The 16,547-nt window shown below is 53.8% G+C and overlaps 8 protein-coding genes across 8 annotated transcripts; 3 read left to right on the top strand and 5 right to left on the bottom strand.

Moving 5' to 3' along the window:
• Positions 1-25: 25 nt before the first annotated feature.
• Positions 26-342, bottom strand: POSPLADRAFT_1057286 (hypothetical protein; the record flags this gene model as incomplete). Its single annotated transcript, XM_024480896.1, has 2 exons — positions 26-140; positions 193-342. Coding segments are annotated over 2 exons (265 nt in total), but the record flags the coding sequence as incomplete, so codon positions are not given.
• Positions 343-1,570: 1,228 nt separating this feature from the next.
• Positions 1,571-3,156, bottom strand: POSPLADRAFT_1144002 (hypothetical protein; the record flags this gene model as incomplete). Its single annotated transcript, XM_024485646.1, has 7 exons — positions 1,571-2,217; positions 2,422-2,496; positions 2,581-2,660; positions 2,692-2,790; positions 2,928-2,960; positions 3,020-3,023; positions 3,081-3,156. The coding sequence occupies 7 exons, from the start codon at positions 3,154-3,156 to the stop codon at positions 1,571-1,573; spliced, it is 1,014 nt and encodes a 337-aa protein (XP_024338307.1).
• Positions 3,157-3,859: 703 nt separating this feature from the next.
• On the top strand, positions 3,860-4,847 carry POSPLADRAFT_1034133 (hypothetical protein; the record flags this gene model as incomplete). Its single annotated transcript, XM_024476997.1, has 5 exons — positions 3,860-4,043; positions 4,110-4,244; positions 4,409-4,443; positions 4,514-4,604; positions 4,627-4,847. The coding sequence occupies 5 exons, from the start codon at positions 3,860-3,862 to the stop codon at positions 4,845-4,847; spliced, it is 666 nt and encodes a 221-aa protein (XP_024338306.1).
• Positions 4,848-6,031: 1,184 nt separating this feature from the next.
• POSPLADRAFT_1170171 (hypothetical protein) lies at positions 6,032-7,334 on the bottom strand. Its single transcript, XM_024488087.1, has 3 exons — positions 7,277-7,334; positions 7,108-7,221; positions 6,032-7,052 (listed from the first exon to the last, which is right to left on the bottom strand). Exons 1-3 carry the CDS (start codon positions 7,311-7,313, stop codon positions 6,310-6,312), a joined length of 894 nt encoding a protein of 297 aa, XP_024338305.1. The 5' UTR covers positions 7,314-7,334; the 3' UTR covers positions 6,032-6,309.
• A 160-nt stretch (positions 7,335-7,494) lies between these two features.
• On the top strand, positions 7,495-8,258 carry POSPLADRAFT_1046852 (hypothetical protein; the record flags this gene model as incomplete). Its single annotated transcript, XM_024479138.1, has 4 exons — positions 7,495-7,636; positions 7,686-7,780; positions 7,843-8,130; positions 8,199-8,258. 4 exons carry the CDS (start codon positions 7,495-7,497, stop codon positions 8,256-8,258), a joined length of 585 nt encoding a protein of 194 aa, XP_024338304.1.
• Positions 8,259-10,084: 1,826 nt separating this feature from the next.
• Positions 10,085-11,182, bottom strand: POSPLADRAFT_1046850 (hypothetical protein; the record flags this gene model as incomplete). The annotated part of the gene is made up of 6 exons (XM_024479137.1): positions 10,085-10,305; positions 10,360-10,438; positions 10,490-10,617; positions 10,673-10,765; positions 10,846-11,027; positions 11,127-11,182. 6 exons carry the CDS (start codon positions 11,180-11,182, stop codon positions 10,085-10,087), a joined length of 759 nt encoding a protein of 252 aa, XP_024338303.1.
• A 1,127-nt stretch (positions 11,183-12,309) lies between these two features.
• POSPLADRAFT_1057281 (hypothetical protein) lies at positions 12,310-12,625 on the top strand (the record flags this gene model as incomplete). Its single annotated transcript, XM_024480895.1, has 3 exons — positions 12,310-12,385; positions 12,451-12,516; positions 12,576-12,625. 3 exons carry the CDS (start codon positions 12,310-12,312, stop codon positions 12,623-12,625), a joined length of 192 nt encoding a protein of 63 aa, XP_024338302.1.
• Positions 12,626-13,734: 1,109 nt separating this feature from the next.
• POSPLADRAFT_1046849 (hypothetical protein) lies at positions 13,735-15,569 on the bottom strand (the record flags this gene model as incomplete). Its single annotated transcript, XM_024479136.1, has 9 exons — positions 13,735-13,831; positions 13,859-13,944; positions 14,000-14,099; positions 14,158-14,272; positions 14,347-14,520; positions 14,583-14,665; positions 14,721-14,940; positions 15,023-15,122; positions 15,216-15,569. 9 exons carry the CDS (start codon positions 15,567-15,569, stop codon positions 13,735-13,737), a joined length of 1,329 nt encoding a protein of 442 aa, XP_024338301.1.
• Between the last annotated feature and the right edge of the window lie 978 nt (positions 15,570-16,547).

The following is a 16,547-nucleotide window of genomic DNA, read 5'->3' as shown; positions in this document are numbered from 1 at the left end:
GTCGCGAGCTCGGGCCAGTCCCCACGCGCCCACTCAACCCACGACTCCGACGCCCGCTTGGCGAGTTGTTTGACGGCGGCGGCGACGCGCAACTCCGTCTCCTCGTCGCGGATGGCGCCCAGGGCCTTGCGATAGGAAAGCTGTTCGAAAACAAAGGGTTAGCTGGGTTATGCAGGTTAACAAACGACTTACGACGAGTGGCGACAAGTCTTGAGCCCACTCTTCGACCACATCGAGCGTGGCGTCGGCGGTCGGCGGAGCCTTGAGGACCACAAGCAGCGAGGCGAGGTGGCGGTTGACGAGCGAAGGAGTCGAGGCAGGGGTGGCAGAGTGAGCAGACATCGTAGAAAGCAGCGAGTATGTGGAAAAGGACGGCGAGGTAGCGACGAAGGAACGATGGGATGGGGAAAATAAGGCTAAGTCTACCCTGCTTATAACCCCTTTCCGACCAGCATTTAGCGCCGGCCACGTGGCGTTCGAAGTCTACCCGGGTTGCCATTCCGCTTCGATCCGTTCACGACTATCGCGCTTCTCGCATCACGTGGAGGACCGAGGGCGGTCCAAATTTCAATAGGGAGGAGATGATAGGCGCCAAGCCCCTCTGGGCCCCGATTCACCTCTTTTCGGCACTCGCATCCCGCCCGGCACTTCGACTCAGTCCCCCAACACTTCGATTTCGACTTCGACGCTCTTCGACACCTTCGACGGTGCGCGACGCTTACTCGAAGCTCGGCACGGTCTTCCCGATGCCTCGTGCGTAGATCTCGGAACGTCTTCCGCATTCGGCGAACAATAGGGCCACTTGACGCCGCTCGGCCAAGCGCGCGCTTTGCTCCAAGCCACACCGAAGTAGCCGGTCTTTCCCGATTAGGTATCGAACCTCGCGGCATGCCTTCATGACGGCTACCGGTCCGAAGTGGCCATATGTTGCCCTTCATCTCCGCATTCAGCATGACGTCACTCTACTGATGGACTTGGTATGTGCCCCTCGGTGAGGCAGCTTCTTGAGGAACAATGCAAAGCCCCTTGTACCCGTATGCCACTCTCGAATAGTCGTAGCATCCTGTGTAGTATAAAATCTGTCGTAGTTCTCCCCAAAAATACAAGATCCGTTCCCCCCCCTCGAGTTCAGAGCTCATAAGTCGAGTTCGCCCTGTGTCTACGTCCTCAACTGCGTCACTTTGTTCCTCACTGCGTAACCTCGAAACCTCGTCCACTGCGTTCACTCGTCGATACCGTCTCGACGAACCTTTCGACTTCGACTATTGTTGAAGAACTGCGTTGCACCTCGAACCGCGTCCTAGTTAAGTCCCCCCTATCGAATCGTGTCCCTTCTCTCTACGATACGTCGAAGAGCTCTGCCGAGCTTCGATCGTCGCTAACTTTCCACAGCCTCCGAGTAGCTTCGACGACGTGTTGAAGCCACCGCGTACCTTCCCTAGCGTTCGTAGCCTTTTCCGAAGGCGTTTCTCGTGTTCACTCGAACCGCGGGACACCTTGCTGCTAACTCCCCTCTCATTAGACTATAAGCCGTCTCTCTAGTCCCTTTAGGTCGCACCCAGAATAGGGGTTAGGGTTTTGTAGGTCGTATCACCGCCTCATCGTCGAGATTACCAAAGCGAGCCTTGAAAGCGGCAGTGAAGGCTGCTTCGTCCCTGAAGGGGGTTGTGACCCCTTGTACACCCATCTGCACCGATGCGAGTTGGGTGAAGTACGGAGTGGCCCAGGCGCGGGCATCTCCGTCGAGCAGGCTAAGCACCACCTGCACCTTCAGCTCGATGGTTGTCAATGACGTATTGATCAACCAGTAGATGCGGAGTTGCGATAGGAACCTGTCACATTCAATGACGGTTTTGCTGTCATAGCGGAGAGGGAGGAGGAGCTTCAGGGTCTCCTTGTTGGGGGTGGTCGTGGGAGAAGACATTATCGGCATCAGGGGGGACGGAGGACGCTGCGGGGGCGGAGGCGGCTGTGGTGGCCCTCCGCTGGTCGAACTTCGAGAGGAGCGAGTGCTTGAGCGGCCTCTCGGCAGAGTCGGCAGTGAAGGCACTGGAGAAAGTTCGGCGGGGGGGTCACGTACGTCAGGGACTGCTGACGCGGGGGCGAGCGCTGTCGGCGAGGTGGACCGAGTAGAATCCGCGGACTCGGACTCCGAGACTCCTTCTTCACCTGCACCCTCCTCAGGCTCAGGCTCTGGCGCAGGGTATGGAGGGAGATCTCCTCGTACTTGACTGGATTCGGCAACATTTTGGGGAAGGCGGGAGCTGGGGGAGACAGGGCAAGAGTGCCGCGAGGTGGATCGAGATGCAAGGGTGCTTCGAGGACCGAGCGGATGTTGCACTCGTCAGATCGCCTTGTAGCGGGGGTAATCCTCTGCGATCAATCGGGGTGTCCAGTTGGGGCACAGTTGCTGCTCGCAACGGTAGAGGGCGGGCTGAGGGCCGTCTGGGAGGTAGACGTCGATGAGGTCCTGAGAGTCGAATGCGTGAACTTGGCCTTGGCAGGCAGCCACGTTGGATGGGGGGAGGAAAGGGAGGTGTGCGTACTACAAAAGGCCATGCTATACTAGCTTACATCTACGGCGCCCGAGATGACACTGAGATTTGCAGTTCACGTAGGGCCCAATACTGCTTTTGACTATTATGCAGCAGGAACCAAGGCTACGCGTCCGTGAGGACAAGTACCACTCACTGAAGCGCAGGTACTGAAGAGTTCGTCTCTCTAGTGTTGGCGATGTATAGTAGGCTATTTACGTATCGTGGGGTACAGTAGGGGTGCGCACCACCCAACCTATGGGAAAGGAGAGTGAGTGTGTGGGGTTCCGAGGAACGCCGGCAGCTTTGTGGAGTTTCGACCTAATGTCGCGACTTGAGGTCTAGCGACAGGGGAAAACCTAAAGGAGCTGGGGGCGTTCGACTGATTCTCACCGAAGCGATGGTGAGCAGTGCTCAAACCTAAGGCTAGGGACAAGAGAATGTATTAGTTAGTGTAAGGTAAGTAAGAGAATACAAGAGCTTACTGACCTAGGGACAAGAGGTCGAAACTGAGGTCCCTAGGGCAGCAGAGGCCGGCTTATATACATGGGGAGATAAGGGCAGGCTGTGCGCACTGGTCCGTGCGCAGCTGGTCTGTGCGCAGCTGGTCCGTGCGCAGCATGCTGATGCGGCCCTGAGGGCCGGTGAGTCAGAGAGGCTGTGTCAGCGGAGCCCGAGCTGTGCCGCGCACTGCCACCCCATCTAATCTAATCATACAGTAGATATGATGTGTCCGTATCAGGCAAGTAGTACAGAGGTCGCGGGTTCGAGCCCGCGAAAGGGAAAAAATTAAAAAACGGCTAGGCGCCGTGCCAACTCGTGACACATTGTAACGTGCCGTTACAGACAGCTGGAGCTCTACCTCCGCTAGTAGTTGACTCAAAGTTGGAACAGAGTATTCAGGGGGTTTGGTGTTCGGTTATTCTCAACCATCTGTGACCCAGAATATTCATTATCATGTGCGCTAACTTGATATCCTTCGACCGCCGAAATCATTCCTAGGCCTTGAACCATGTTGATATGTCAAGTACAGTACCAGACGCGGGTCCGACGAAGCAGAGGATATTGATCAGTCCGTATCGCGCTCATGGTGAGCCACTGTCATCATGATGGAGATACCATGTAGCAAACAGAACGTCGATGTCTTTCATGGATTTCCGAACCGGTCCCATATGGAGTCCGAGATCCACGTGACATAGTGCTGAAGTGACATGATATGCTAGTGAGCTCGAATCATTTTGCAGGGCGCCACTCAGCTCTGGATAAAGCCATTGCGGAGGAGATATACTGTTCTCTCACTGTCTGCTGCCTTTCCTCCCGCTACTATGAAGACTGTCTTCAGCGATAACGAGTCTCATGAGTTAGTATTGTTCACAGGGAACATGAACCCTATGGAACCTGCCAGGGCAGGCGCAGAAGCGGCGCATCCTGGTGGCCAAGTGGTGTCCATGGCTTGTACATTTCGCGCTGCTTGGTCTATGGCTCTCACCGGTCGCGCAGTGACCAAGAGTGCGCACGGCTGTTAACAACTCTCTGTATGTACTGGCATTGGGACGACGCAGAATGCTCATCTAGAACACATAGCACCTGTTCTTGAGGCCGTCGCGTATCACCCAATCGTCTTCAACGGTTCCCTGACGTCTTCATCTGTCTACGGAGGGACGCCTTCACCGGGGATTGATGCCGCGTGGAAGAGGATTACCGAAGTCAGTGAGTGTGTATGAGTGCTCCTCCCTGTTCAGACGAGCAGACAGATTCTTGTCGCTCACCGTGGCATGTAGGACCATTCGCGATTACGGCGGACGACCTTGCGCTTACTAGAAAGAGGTTATGACCATCCCTTACCACCTTTGTCGAAAATGGAGCCGTCGCAGCTGAGCTGGAGGTCGTCCATCAGCTCCACTGTCTGGTGAGTTGACATCATCCCGTTCGGAAGATTGAGAAGCAGCTGACGTAGACAGGACATATTGCGTAAACAGACGTACCCCGGTCAGCATGCTTCTAGCGAAGAGGATCCCGGGCTGTTCAGAGAGCATATAGGTGACACGTATATCTCACGCGGTAGCGGAGGTCCGCTCATGCTGTGCCACAGATCACTGTATCGAGATGCTCCGCCAGCAAATTATGTGTGTCGGAGACGTAGGGGTCATCACCTTTTATTGGGTGGAAGGCCACACCCAGCCGTACCCCGACTTCAACACCATGCATCGCTGCAGGGACTTCGAGAAGATCCTCGCATGGCGTGATGAGCGCATAGCACACGCGCGTCTCGAAGTTGTCGAAAACGCGCCCCGTCTCAAGGAAGCACCGTAGCATGTCACGATGTGTTGGGCCGGTTGCGTCTCTTGACTGGAATGAACGGTTTCGCAAGGCACACGTAGCAGCTGATCAAAATGGCGCACCGCAACGCTTCACCACGCCTGGCGATGAAGCAAAGGAGTTCATGGATGACGTTTGCAAGTATGCGATCTGAAGGTCATTTACCCGTCGCCCGGTCCAAAAAACATACTTACACCATCTGTCGATAAGATCCTGTTGAACTACCAACACAGCGGAAGGACAATACGCGTCACATATGACTAGAGAGCAGTGAGGGAGACTTCCAGAGGAAGGCTTCCGCTGACATTCCACGCAGCTATGGTCCTATCAAATATTTGTGCTGCCGTTTTTCTATCAATCACCATCGACGGCAGGTATCGAATTGCATCTGAGAATCACACTGTCATCCGCCTATGTGCAAAACACATTACAGGTCACTGGTGGACAACCCCGTCTACACGACAAACACTCACAATGGTCGGATCATTAACAGCACGCCGGCGGTCTGCAAGTAGGCCAAGTAATGCATACTTCATCCGCGGTCAGGGCTGAATATTAAGCTCGTCACTGCCGGGATACTACGGAGACACCGCTATGAGCTCACACAGGGAATCACAGCACTTGCTGCATCAGACGCACACGGTCAGCGGAGATGCGCTCTCCGCACATTGTAAGGCACTCACTATCTGGCGAGGGAGACGCCGCTACGCCGATGACGGCGGCGCAGGCCGCGAGGACGAGGATGATGACGACGTGCTTGAAGAGCATCTTGCCGAGCGAGGCAGAAAACAACGTACGGACAACGCTGATACCCGGGCGACTGAGTGTGCTTTCATACCCTGCGCTCTCGGGCGGAGGATAGTCTCCGCCGACGCCGCTACACAACGAGTGCACCGAATATCGACATGCAATGTCTTCTCTATGCTGTCAAGCATGTGTCCACGCGCATATAGTCACCATTTGCGTTCTTGAGGTGGGTCTAGATGATCACCTCGTACGTCGAGTGAGCGATCCACGTGCCTGCAGATGGCAGCACTGTGCACGAGGTCCTGTATCTATATACAATCCAGGTAAGCCACAGAACACCGGAGTGCAACGGGGCCCACTGTCGTCCAGATCGGGGATGATGACGCCATAACGGGCGCCTCCACGGTACTAGGCATGGAACTGCACTCACTGAGAGCGAGAATCGGATGAGGGAACAGTCGTGTTTGAAATAGTCTGGATGTAGGAAGTATCGTCAATACGCGCAACCGCGGACACCATCGTACCGGCACGAGGAAACCAGGGTCGACTTCTGAAACACTACTGCAGTCAACCACGACACGATTTACTCTTCGCCTACCTTCATAAACCGGGGTCATACAACAGACATAGGACAATGGGCCAGAGAAACCCGTATCAAGAAATATTGGTACAGTCGCATTGTAAGGTACAGAGTGGACTCAAAAGCAATTCAAAACAGGAATGGGATGACCGCCTTCCGATCACGCGGGTAGTCCGGAAAGCGTTTGTGGTACCATCTGTGCCCCTTGTATGCGCGAGGAAGCATCAACAAAACTTCAGAGAGGAAAAACAGATACGGTGGCGAAAGCGTAGCCAGCAGCACTCCGAAGGACGCGAACGAGGGCGGAGGCGCGGCAGCGAGCGCGAAGCCAAACCACTCGCACCACTCGCAGAAGTAGTTCGGGTACGAGATGAGGCTGTACAGGTACCCGTGCGGGACGGCGTAGTGCTCCTGCTTGTTCTTTCCCCTGCTGTCGTCGTCGGCTTTCGCCTTGCCCTTCGCCTTGGCGGTGCGGCGGATGTTGAGCAGCACCTCGTCGTGCACGATGTTCCCGACGAGGCCTGCGGCCCAGAGGCCGATGCCCGCCCAGAAGGACGGGCGCGCGAACGCGCCTGCGAGGAACGCCTGTGCGCTAGGCGAGGAGAGATACGCGCCAAGGAGGAAGCCGTTCACGACGTTGAAGAACACGGCGGAGAGCGCGACGCTGACGTGCGACTTGGAGCGCGAGGGCGTGCGGAGCGGCGAGATGATCGCGCGGTTGAGATAGTGGGTCAGGAAGAGCGCGGAGAGGAGGCTGGAGGGATGCGAGAGCGTCAGGGGTGGGTGCGGGGAGGTTGTGAGGGGCGCGTTCAGGTACGTGTAGCTGAACATGAGCGGCGAGACAAGCTCCATGAACATCCAGGACTTGATGCCTGTACACGCGCGACGTTGAGCCGCACAACTGCGCCAGATATTTTGTGCACATACCATCGACGAGCAGGATGCTATTTTGCGAGGGCGTGAAGCGGCCGAAGGGGGCGTCGATGATGAACGTTAACGGGCATATGAGCGGTGGCATAATAGTGAACCACGTCTTGCCCGCTGGCGGTCTGATGAGCGATGGTCGCCGTGGACGTGAACGCTATATCTGACTTACTGTTGTACCATAGCTGCGCCTGCTCGACGGTGGGCATTCTGGCTGGGATGAAATCAGGACAAAGCCAGCCTTCGTCGTAGACGCGCAGTGAGTGTGCGGACGCGCGTCTGCGTGACGTGATGCTCTCGCCTACATAGTGGAGAGCCGACTTTCTCGTTGCCTGAGACAGCCACCACGACGCACTCGGTGAAGGACACTGAATCGTATTAACCATCTCGATGGGGAGCACATCGTCTAAGCCCGCCCGCCATCTTCCACGGACAGTTAAACCAACATGGGCGGGTGCCCGTACGCCGAATCCAGGCGAGGCGCCGCATGCAAGGCCAAGCATTCCTCGAGCAAGCGAGACGAAAAATGAAGGTATTTGCACCCTCTCGGCGCATGCATACTGTGCTCAACTCAACCAAAGCGATCGAGAGGGATGCCAGGGACCCGCAGTTCATGGCCAACCTCAGCAAGCTGGGACAGGTTAGGGTCGACCACCATATGCAGACAGTGCGGCCAGTAAGTGCATACTCGATGTCGGTTTATCACATATGTCCTGAGTGGTCTTGCTATCGTGACAGGACGCAGAACGCATTCAGGGCGTCTTCCAGACTCGCCTGCGGTCTGAAGTCGAGGCGAGCTCAGCGCGGTCAACACACAACAAGCTCGTCGCCGGCTCTCTGCAGGACCTGCTGCAAGAGCGCAAGTCCTTGACTTCGCGCGACGAGCTGCACAAGCTCGCACAGCGCTACGACGTCGATCCTGACAAGCTAGAGAGCATCGCGCGCTTCGTAAATAGCCCCAGTATCGACGAGGGCTCCATCAAACGCACCATTGGTGAAGATGGGGCGGAAACTGTTACCATGAAGGTCTGCCATTGTCACTCGTGCTGCCTGTGCATGCGTAGAGATCTGATACGTCGGTGCTATGTGTCCAGGCTATATGGGTTGACCCGAGTCTGCGACAGCCTCCGTCGGCGCAGCTAACATCCGGCTAACAGATCACTCATTCACCGATGCGAACGTACATTCTGTCGGTATATGACGTGACGACTGGCCATTTTGCTTGATCGTTCATACTGATCCGCGTAGCAGCGTCTCACAAGGCCCTTTCACTGTGCCTGATGCTCAGACGAGGCCGAATCGACATTGCGCCATAAATATCTATGGACGCATTGGTAGCAAAAGCGGAAGAATGCACAATCTGGAAGTCATACTCGCTCGAACGTCCGACCTCCTACGTCCATCTGTCGATGCTATTTCTACCTACCTGTGTCATTGCCATACAATAATATATAGTGACGATCACGGCTCACTGGCGACGCGGGTTGTCAGTGGATTCAGCATCTGTTTGAAGGAGCAAGATGAAGAATGTCGGGTAAGACTCTGATGCATCGCACCCTGTTGGGTGTTTTGCGATATGCCTATCTTCTACGATTCTGCCTAGAGACCGTGTGCATGAATTCTGCTCTGCGATCTGATTTCATTCATCGCTGCTGTTGTACAGATTTTTAGAGGCGAGATAGGGCGAGATGTCAAGACTGTTTGATCGGGATCTTGCAGATCGAGTCAATTGTACGCCATCGGGATGGCGACGGAGATCTCCACCCGCAACACCTTGCTTCGCTTGAATCCACAACTTCTCAGTCTAGCGTTGACCTGTCGTGCTAGAAAAGCTCCTCGTCCAAAGGCGACGTCTGCTGTGGAAACGCCTTTGTTGCGAAGTTATCCTCTGGATGACCGACGCTGAAAACTAGTACTCTGTTGTGAGGATATCCATCATGGCCCCGCCGATAATTGTCAGCATCTAGTCTAGATAGTTCAGTGGCCATACGCCCTAAGACAAGCTGCAAAGTCTTCCATCGAACGAATCAGAGACTTTGAGGATGATTGGGACTGGCATGACGTACGCATGTGCCCAAGCCTTGACCGTCTGAACTTCTCAATCGTGAAGGAGAGAGGCTGGCCGAAGTCCTCGAGAGACGGACTTCGTGTCGCGCAAGCTCCGACTCACACAGCCGGATGCTCTCTGAACAGACACGTCCATTCATCTAAACCCACGCCGTACCTAAACTCCAGTCGGAGGCTTCCCGCGTTCCAACACACCGCCATGGTCACCAACAGGCTCTGGCGTACTCTTTCTGCCTTCAACCGCTCCATCCGATGGTGGGAACCCATACCTTCGAGAAACGCACAGAGCCAAGTGATACAGAGGCCTTCTCTCACATCACCGAACATCGACACCTTCCGGATGCAGAGGCTTTCTCTCATATCATGGAACATCGACGCCTTCTCCTCGTAGCCTGAGCCTTCGCTGTCTTCTAGAAGTCACCCACGCTCAAATCTGAATATCGTGCTCATTCTGACGATACCAGCAGCTCTCTGGTATCGTTGAATCCTACGCGTGAAAATCGTTCAGTGTGAGACTGAAACTCGAGGGTCTAGTAAGGACTATTACATCCTGTTCCAATATCGGACAGGGCGGAAGCTATATAACTAGTCACGGGAGCTGCAGCTCATGTTTTGCTTGAAGAGGTACGTTGAAATTATCTATCGGCGAGCACCAATCGTCTGTTCTCCTTGTTCTTTATACATCAGTTCGATGGCCATCACCTTTACATCTACGCCTCCCATCATGCAATGAGGTCCACGTCACTGGCGACGGAGGCAAGATCGGCTTAGAAGAGGCGGAATAGGCTGCCTGCAAGTCATTATCATTCGAACATACTCAGTCATCAGCCTCTCTTCACTCGCAGCCAAAGTCCATGCAACTGTACTTCGGAAACCTCACCAGGCGAGCCTCCTACTAAACGCACGTGCTACATCATGGCGCCTCTTTCAGCCGAGCGATATCCTCAGAAATCTCTAGCGGGAGATGCACCACGCGCTCATCCCGCCATTCCATGATCTTCTCGTAGTCTCTGCACTGATGCCATGTATTGAAGTCGGGCCAAGGGCTCACGTGTCCCTCTACCCAATGGAAGGTCACCAGCCCGGTGTCACCGGTACACATAATTTGCTGTCTAAGCATCTCGATGCAGTGGTCTAAGTATTGCTCCAGTTAGCGGACTGCCATTCTGGCTGCTATTGATGGCAGACCTATGTGATTCCTGTACAGCTCAGGATCTTCTTCGCCGTGTGAGTACTTTTCAGGATGCGTGAACTCGCGCAACATGTTCTAGGGCAGTCAGTTAGTCGAGCTCATTGAATCTATGACACGGTACGGTACCAAGCAGTGCAGCTGATGCACGACTTCCAACTCTGCAATGTATCGCCCATCATTATTAATCTTCACCAAAGACGGCAAGATTGGTTTGCCCGCCCTCGAGAGGTCGTCGTCCGTGATCGCTATAGGTCCTAGACTGAAGGTAAGCGTGTAGTGGAGACAGATATCCGCATTTAGCACACTCACGGACTGTCGATATTCTATCCCATGCAGCATCGAGTTCCGGCGATGGGCTACCTCGGAAGATCGACGGGTATGTCAGTGAACCATTGAAACGGACTGGACGATATTCTATAGCTTCTGATGCGGGTGCTATAGTGGTTTTAGTTGACATTTACGACCTGAACGTGAGCACTTACAGGGAGTAGACAGTTGTCTCGCGCACTGTCGATCAGTCGATGGGCGGAGCGAGAGGTAGAGTGGAAGCCATAGGCAGAACAGCACGGCATGAGCCACCCAAGGATACCACCTAGGCCACCATTTCCGTGAGCGCGCGGACTGCTCCTTCTCTGAGGATGCTACAAGCAGGTTGTCTTGCGAGCTGTCTGGGTTTGCATAGAGTGAGCTCATATCTGCTGTGAGTGGGTCCTACGAAGGGCAGGGAGGATGTCCCGTAAAGGTATTGACCCTTCGAGCTTACCACAAGGCTGGTAGGCGCACTGCAGCCTTCAATATCTGGACAACGATTTTTGACATTACATCTGATGCTGTCAAAATCGGTGTTGACATCGAACCCCTGGCGTTGCTATTTATATCACAATATTCCGCCTCCGTACGTACAATACACTGACACTGCAGGGTCACAGACAGCCTGACTGACAAGGGTCTTACCTTTGTAGGTTATAATATATGGTATGTCACTTGAGACTGACTGATAAGAAGCCGTGCGTGAGTCTGATTCAACGATTGCAAATATATGTAACTCAGCGTACCTCTGACAGGTGTCAACCACCTCATTACTTTTGTGACGCTTAACACCATGAATTGGCCGCGCCTTGGCGAGCATGTCTAGCGCTATTCAAAATATGTCGTTCTATCACGGCCTTCGAGAGGCTACAAAAGGCAACAGTGTGTCTATTTGCCGACTAGGTTGACGTTATTCGGCAGGGGTCGATATCCGACCATGCAATTTGAAGTCGCTGTCTTTCAGCTACTTCCATATCGTTAGAGCTTCCTGAAACTTCTTGTGCGCAAGCGAAGCTAACGCAGAATTTCCAACCAACAGTCGGGAACTAGCTGTACCCGACGAAATATCATCACATCGAAAATACAGCTGATACCATGTCGTTAGACCTGTCGAACTCGATCCATGTGTAAGCGGACTTGCAGCCAGCAAAATGTAAGATCGAATACAAAACGAACGGTGTAAGTACTTCCGACACTGCCTTCGGGCGAGAATGGCGGGACGACACCTTGTCGGGTCCTGCCAGGTTCCGACCATTGACTCCAGATTCTGCACCAACTCCGCTTGCGCACAAAACTTCTCAGGTAGGATTAACAATATGGAAGCAGCCGTAAACTGTTGACCCCAGGGCCCACCCATCCCCGCGCAAGAACTGCGTAAGAAAACATTGAATTCAGCAGATCTGATGGTACGGAATCAGCTGTTATCGCGCACACACCTGATGCCGGACATGGAACGCTTTCATGGGATGACAGCTTTGTCCCATCTTCCTCACAAGCGCTGCTCACCATAACAGGCGTGGTGTGAAACCTCATTGCGTCCACAATGAGGTATAAAAAGGCAGTCGCGGACGCGCCGTATTTGCACACCGCCTTCGCGTCTTGAGCTCTTGGACCTCTTGGACTTGTTCAACAGCAATATGCAATTCCGCAGCTTCATTGCCCTTCTTGCTCTGACGGCCTTGGTCGGCGCCGTCCCTACCCCTCTTGCAGAAGGTAAGATACAAATCGTTCGTAGGCTTTGTTCATGGATTACTCAAGGTCCGTCCTATTTCTTGCAGGCGACGAAATCGCCAAGGGGGATTTAGCGACGCTTTCAGGCGACGAGGCGACCAAGGTCGACACTGGTATGCATCAGTCTTTGTGAATCCACATGTCCAATATTTGAGCTGATATTGACACTCAGCGCCGGATCCAGAATGGTCATGCAGCATCACATTTCATTACTGCAGCTGAGGTCCCTCGTGGGTTTGTGAGTATCTTGGCTGGAGATGTCGACAGTATATCTGATAGCTGTTTCCGCATCTGTACAGCTATCGCGGCTTGATATGAGCTACTGTATAGCGTGACACATTGACTCAGGGGTCTAGGGTCTGGCGAGAAAACGCACTGCAACTCTAGTCGTGTAATAGCTAGTAAACACAATGGCCACTATCTTGATGCCGTGCACAATGTCAATATATCATGGTGGCTGCAGTGGCACTAACCATCACGAGCTGCTCACGCCACAGTGAGGTTTTCTCCCTCCACCAAGCTGGAAATTGTGACGTAGTTCGTGCCGTCACTATCACAATTTGACGGCACGATGAATTCATCCACTACTCGATCGTCTGACGCAGTTTTTTCAAACTCTTCTAGTATTACCTCGTGTTGCTCATATGGGCAGGGCTTCAATCTCAGTTAAAAACTTGTACCGCTACTCTCAGAGTCGAAGTCAGCTGCAAGATGCAATTCATTTACGCCACCGTGTCCCCTCGGTGAATTGATCGCCTCCGCCCGGACAATCGCTGGCCCTGTCCACCATACAGGCCTCGAAATCATTGCAGAGCTGTTCCTCACGGTTCTCCACACATGGTAATGACACCTATCCGAATGAAACACTAGCAGAATCCCTTGTATGCTTTCAATACGACTCGGATCCCTTGGGCAAGTTGATCGCGGACTACTGAGTAGCATCTGATGAGCATTCCAACTTGATTGATTTACTTATTCAAAGACGCGGCAGAGACTCAAGACACGACAGACATAATTTATATTCACTGGTCTCCCGAATCCCGCGATAGCCATGGCTGTGCGATTATGCTCCAGTATGTCAGCGACAAAATTCGATTACCCTTTGTGGGCTGCAAACCAAGATAATGTTGCCGTGCAGCCCTTCCTACACGTGGAGGGAGGTTCGCCACAGAGGATCACCACGAGTGAACAGTCATAGAAATGTCGTAATAGGGTGTGCTTCAGGCAAAGGAAAGATACATCATTGGCCAATACGAGCCTCTTTGGCATGGATATCGTGTACCAGGAGTAGTCCTGGGGACATGAGCATCGAAGGACAGCCGTCGACACCTTCAAGTAGTCATATTCGCCTGCTCGCGGAACATCGCCGCCTCCTCTACGTCGTCTGGCCTTTTCGAGAGGAGCACAAGCATCAGATACACCTTCCGACTGTGTAACGGTATTCTGACAGCGTACCTGACAAGACCCTTTGCAATCTGCTGCTCTGTGAGCTTCTGCAGGTACGGGACCAGCACACCGGTGTATTTCTCCGATTTCTTGTACTGGATATTTTGCCCATCAGCCGACAGCCATAAGCGCGTACGAGCACGCACGCACGCCCATGAGCTCACGATCCGCCTCGGTATGTATCTTCGCAAGCAATGCTGGGACGAGTGGACTGTCTGCAAGGTCACCGATGCGCTTCAGGACGGGATGTCTGCGTGGGAATCGCTAGGTAAACAGTGTCCAGTTGAGTAAAACGACAAGATACCCACACGCCAAACATAATCCCCCGCGTCTTGGGCAGCTTGCGGAACGTCTGGTGGTCGATGCGCAGGAAGAGGTCCTTCGGGTGCATATCCGCAGGCATCGTCCCTGAGATGATGTTATCTGTTTTCCCAACCACGTCATAGTCAGTGATCGCGTCCAGAGCGGGCATAGGGTGTCAGGAACGGAGTACGCACGCCAGAAGAGTTCGCGGTCGTCGACAATCATCCAGCTTGCCCGCTCGAAGGGGCGGTCGGGCGCGAAGCGCGCCATTGTGCGCTCGACGCTCATGAGCATCTTGTTGAAGTGCGGCACAGACCCGTGCAGCTCGTGCAGCGGTTGGCCGATCTTTTCCGAAAGAAGGTACGAGCCTAGTGAAGACCATATCTACCGCGTTAGATGGATTTGGAAGATGTGCCGGCGCGAGACACACCGGGGAAGACGATCAGCCCGCCGACGAGGTAGATCTTGCCATCGGGGCGTTCGCGACCCATGAGGAAGTCGTCCTGTACAAGTCTGGTGTTGCACCATTCATCTTGTTTATGTCGCCGGGGGCGAGTAGACCACACACCTCGAGACAGCAAGGAGCGCGTCCACGCCACTCAGCGTCCGCACGTCCGGGAATGACTCGCCGGTGACCTTGTTGACGATACCGATAGCAGGTTCAGACGGGTTGTCGTAAATGGCGTCGAACATAGTGGGGAAGCGTTTGGGAAGGTAGTCCGCGAGCGTCTCGAGCAATTCGGTACATGCTGCGTCATTCTCTGGGAGCGAGTCGATGACTACTTTGCCTGGATATAGGATCGTTCAGCTCCAGCCACTGAGATTCCTAAGCCACAGCGCGCAGGAAACAGTCCTCGGCCAGTGACTGACCTTGTTCTCGGATGACGCGTGCCTTCTCGTCCAGATACCATTTGTACTCCCGATCGATCTCAATCCAGTCATTGATGTGCATTGGCTGGTGTGCCATCGTCTATGATGGTGCCACGATCAGCTCAATCAATGTATGATGCTCGCAAGCGACGCCGTCCACAGATCAGTCGGAAATAAGTTCAAAGATACACACCTGGAAATACGGGTATCGCAGCACCTTGTTGACGTACACATAGTCGCGCACGCTCGCAGTACTCAGGTCGAGATTGCTTAGTGGATCAGGGTCGGGGAGGTAGCCAGGCCCCTTCGCGTCCCACGCGCCGCCCTCAAGCTTGCCCGAGCCGTACCGCAGCGGCTTGGGCGCTTTCTTTTCTGAGGATCCGGAAAGGTCGTCGCTGCGCGTGGGCACGTCGCCATTGTGCGGGAGTCGAGCGCGCCAGATGCGTGAGAGGGATAGGATCACCACCGCACTCAAGATAGCAAGCGCAACATAGTTGTGCCATTGAAAGGTGATAGAGACAGAGCCAAACTCGAGAGTGTGCGCCATAGCGTTACCCAAGTTGACCAAGGAAGTGCGCTTTCACTGCCAGTGAGAGACGGAAGATACCAGCAAGGATGAGGACCAGCACGAAAGATATAGCTACGCTAAAGCAACGACTGATACGAATGTCATGTCTGAGGAGCTGGCGCTGTCGCCTACAGATAAGGATAGCTTCTGCTGTCGCTGAAGATCCTTCGAAGAGAAGAATTTGCCACGTCGGAATCTGTAGTCAGTCCGTGCACACGATCCTTCGGCTCTCCTGACAACAGCTCGGATTACGACCTCAGCGGATACAATCTTGACATCGGCTAGCCCGATCTTCTTTAGCTTTCCCATGACACAGTACAGCATACGCCTGACCTTGTAGGCACAGACTGTCCCGCGATTTCAGAAACCCTGAAATTGACATTCGAAGAACGGAACCTAAATTTGTCTCAATCCCAATTCATCATAATATCAAACCCCGGATAAATATGTTGCGCTGGGAGCAACACAGACCGCTTCGCCGCAGGCGAGTAATATGTGTGTTGAGCTCACTGCTAAGTGCGCCCCTCGTCCGTCCGGGAATTTGAGGGCAACGGCAACCTGCCAATCGCGCTTCGTTGGGCGTTTCCGTACAATGACACAGAGTACAAACTCGCTTGTCTCGTACTCATCCCCTCGTATCCGCACCCACCACCGCGATAGAGGGTGGGGTGCGGATACGAGGGGATAGGTACGAGACAAAACAGATATTATTAAGCGCTCACGAGGCGCGCTAATTTCGGCGCGCGCCTAACGTTTTGAGCACAGTGATTGGTCGTCGGGGCTTGTCGCTCATGATTCCTCCTTCGTTGCCTCACTTTAAGAGATTTGAAGAAACAAAGATATACATTCGACTAGTGCACAAGTACCCTCTTGACCCGTTAGTTTTCTCTGGATATGTTTCTAAGTATCCTTCGGATCTACACGTGTCACACTGCCACCCCTTAGCGCTTCACTCAT

Source organism: Postia placenta (genome assembly GCF_002117355.1).
Source record: "Postia placenta MAD-698-R-SB12 unplaced genomic scaffold POSPLAscaffold_8, whole genome shotgun sequence".
In the NCBI taxonomy this organism is placed as follows: Eukaryota; Fungi; Basidiomycota; class Agaricomycetes; order Polyporales; family Adustoporiaceae; genus Rhodonia; species Rhodonia placenta.
This window is presented reverse-complemented; position numbering and strand designations above follow the sequence as displayed.

Excerpts from the sequence above, each read along its gene's own strand:
- POSPLADRAFT_1170171 (XM_024488087.1), bottom strand. The coding sequence starts at position 7,313 with ATGCCCACCGTCGAGCAGGCGCAGCTATGGTACAACA. Across the intron at positions 7,222-7,276 it reads GGCGCAGCTATGGTACAACA|CGGGCAAGACGTGGTTCACT; the intron begins GTAAGTCAGATA and ends TCAGACCGCCAG. Across the intron at positions 7,053-7,107 it reads TAGCATCCTGCTCGTCGATG|GCATCAAGTCCTGGATGTTC; the intron begins GTATGTGCACAA and ends GCGCGTGTACAG.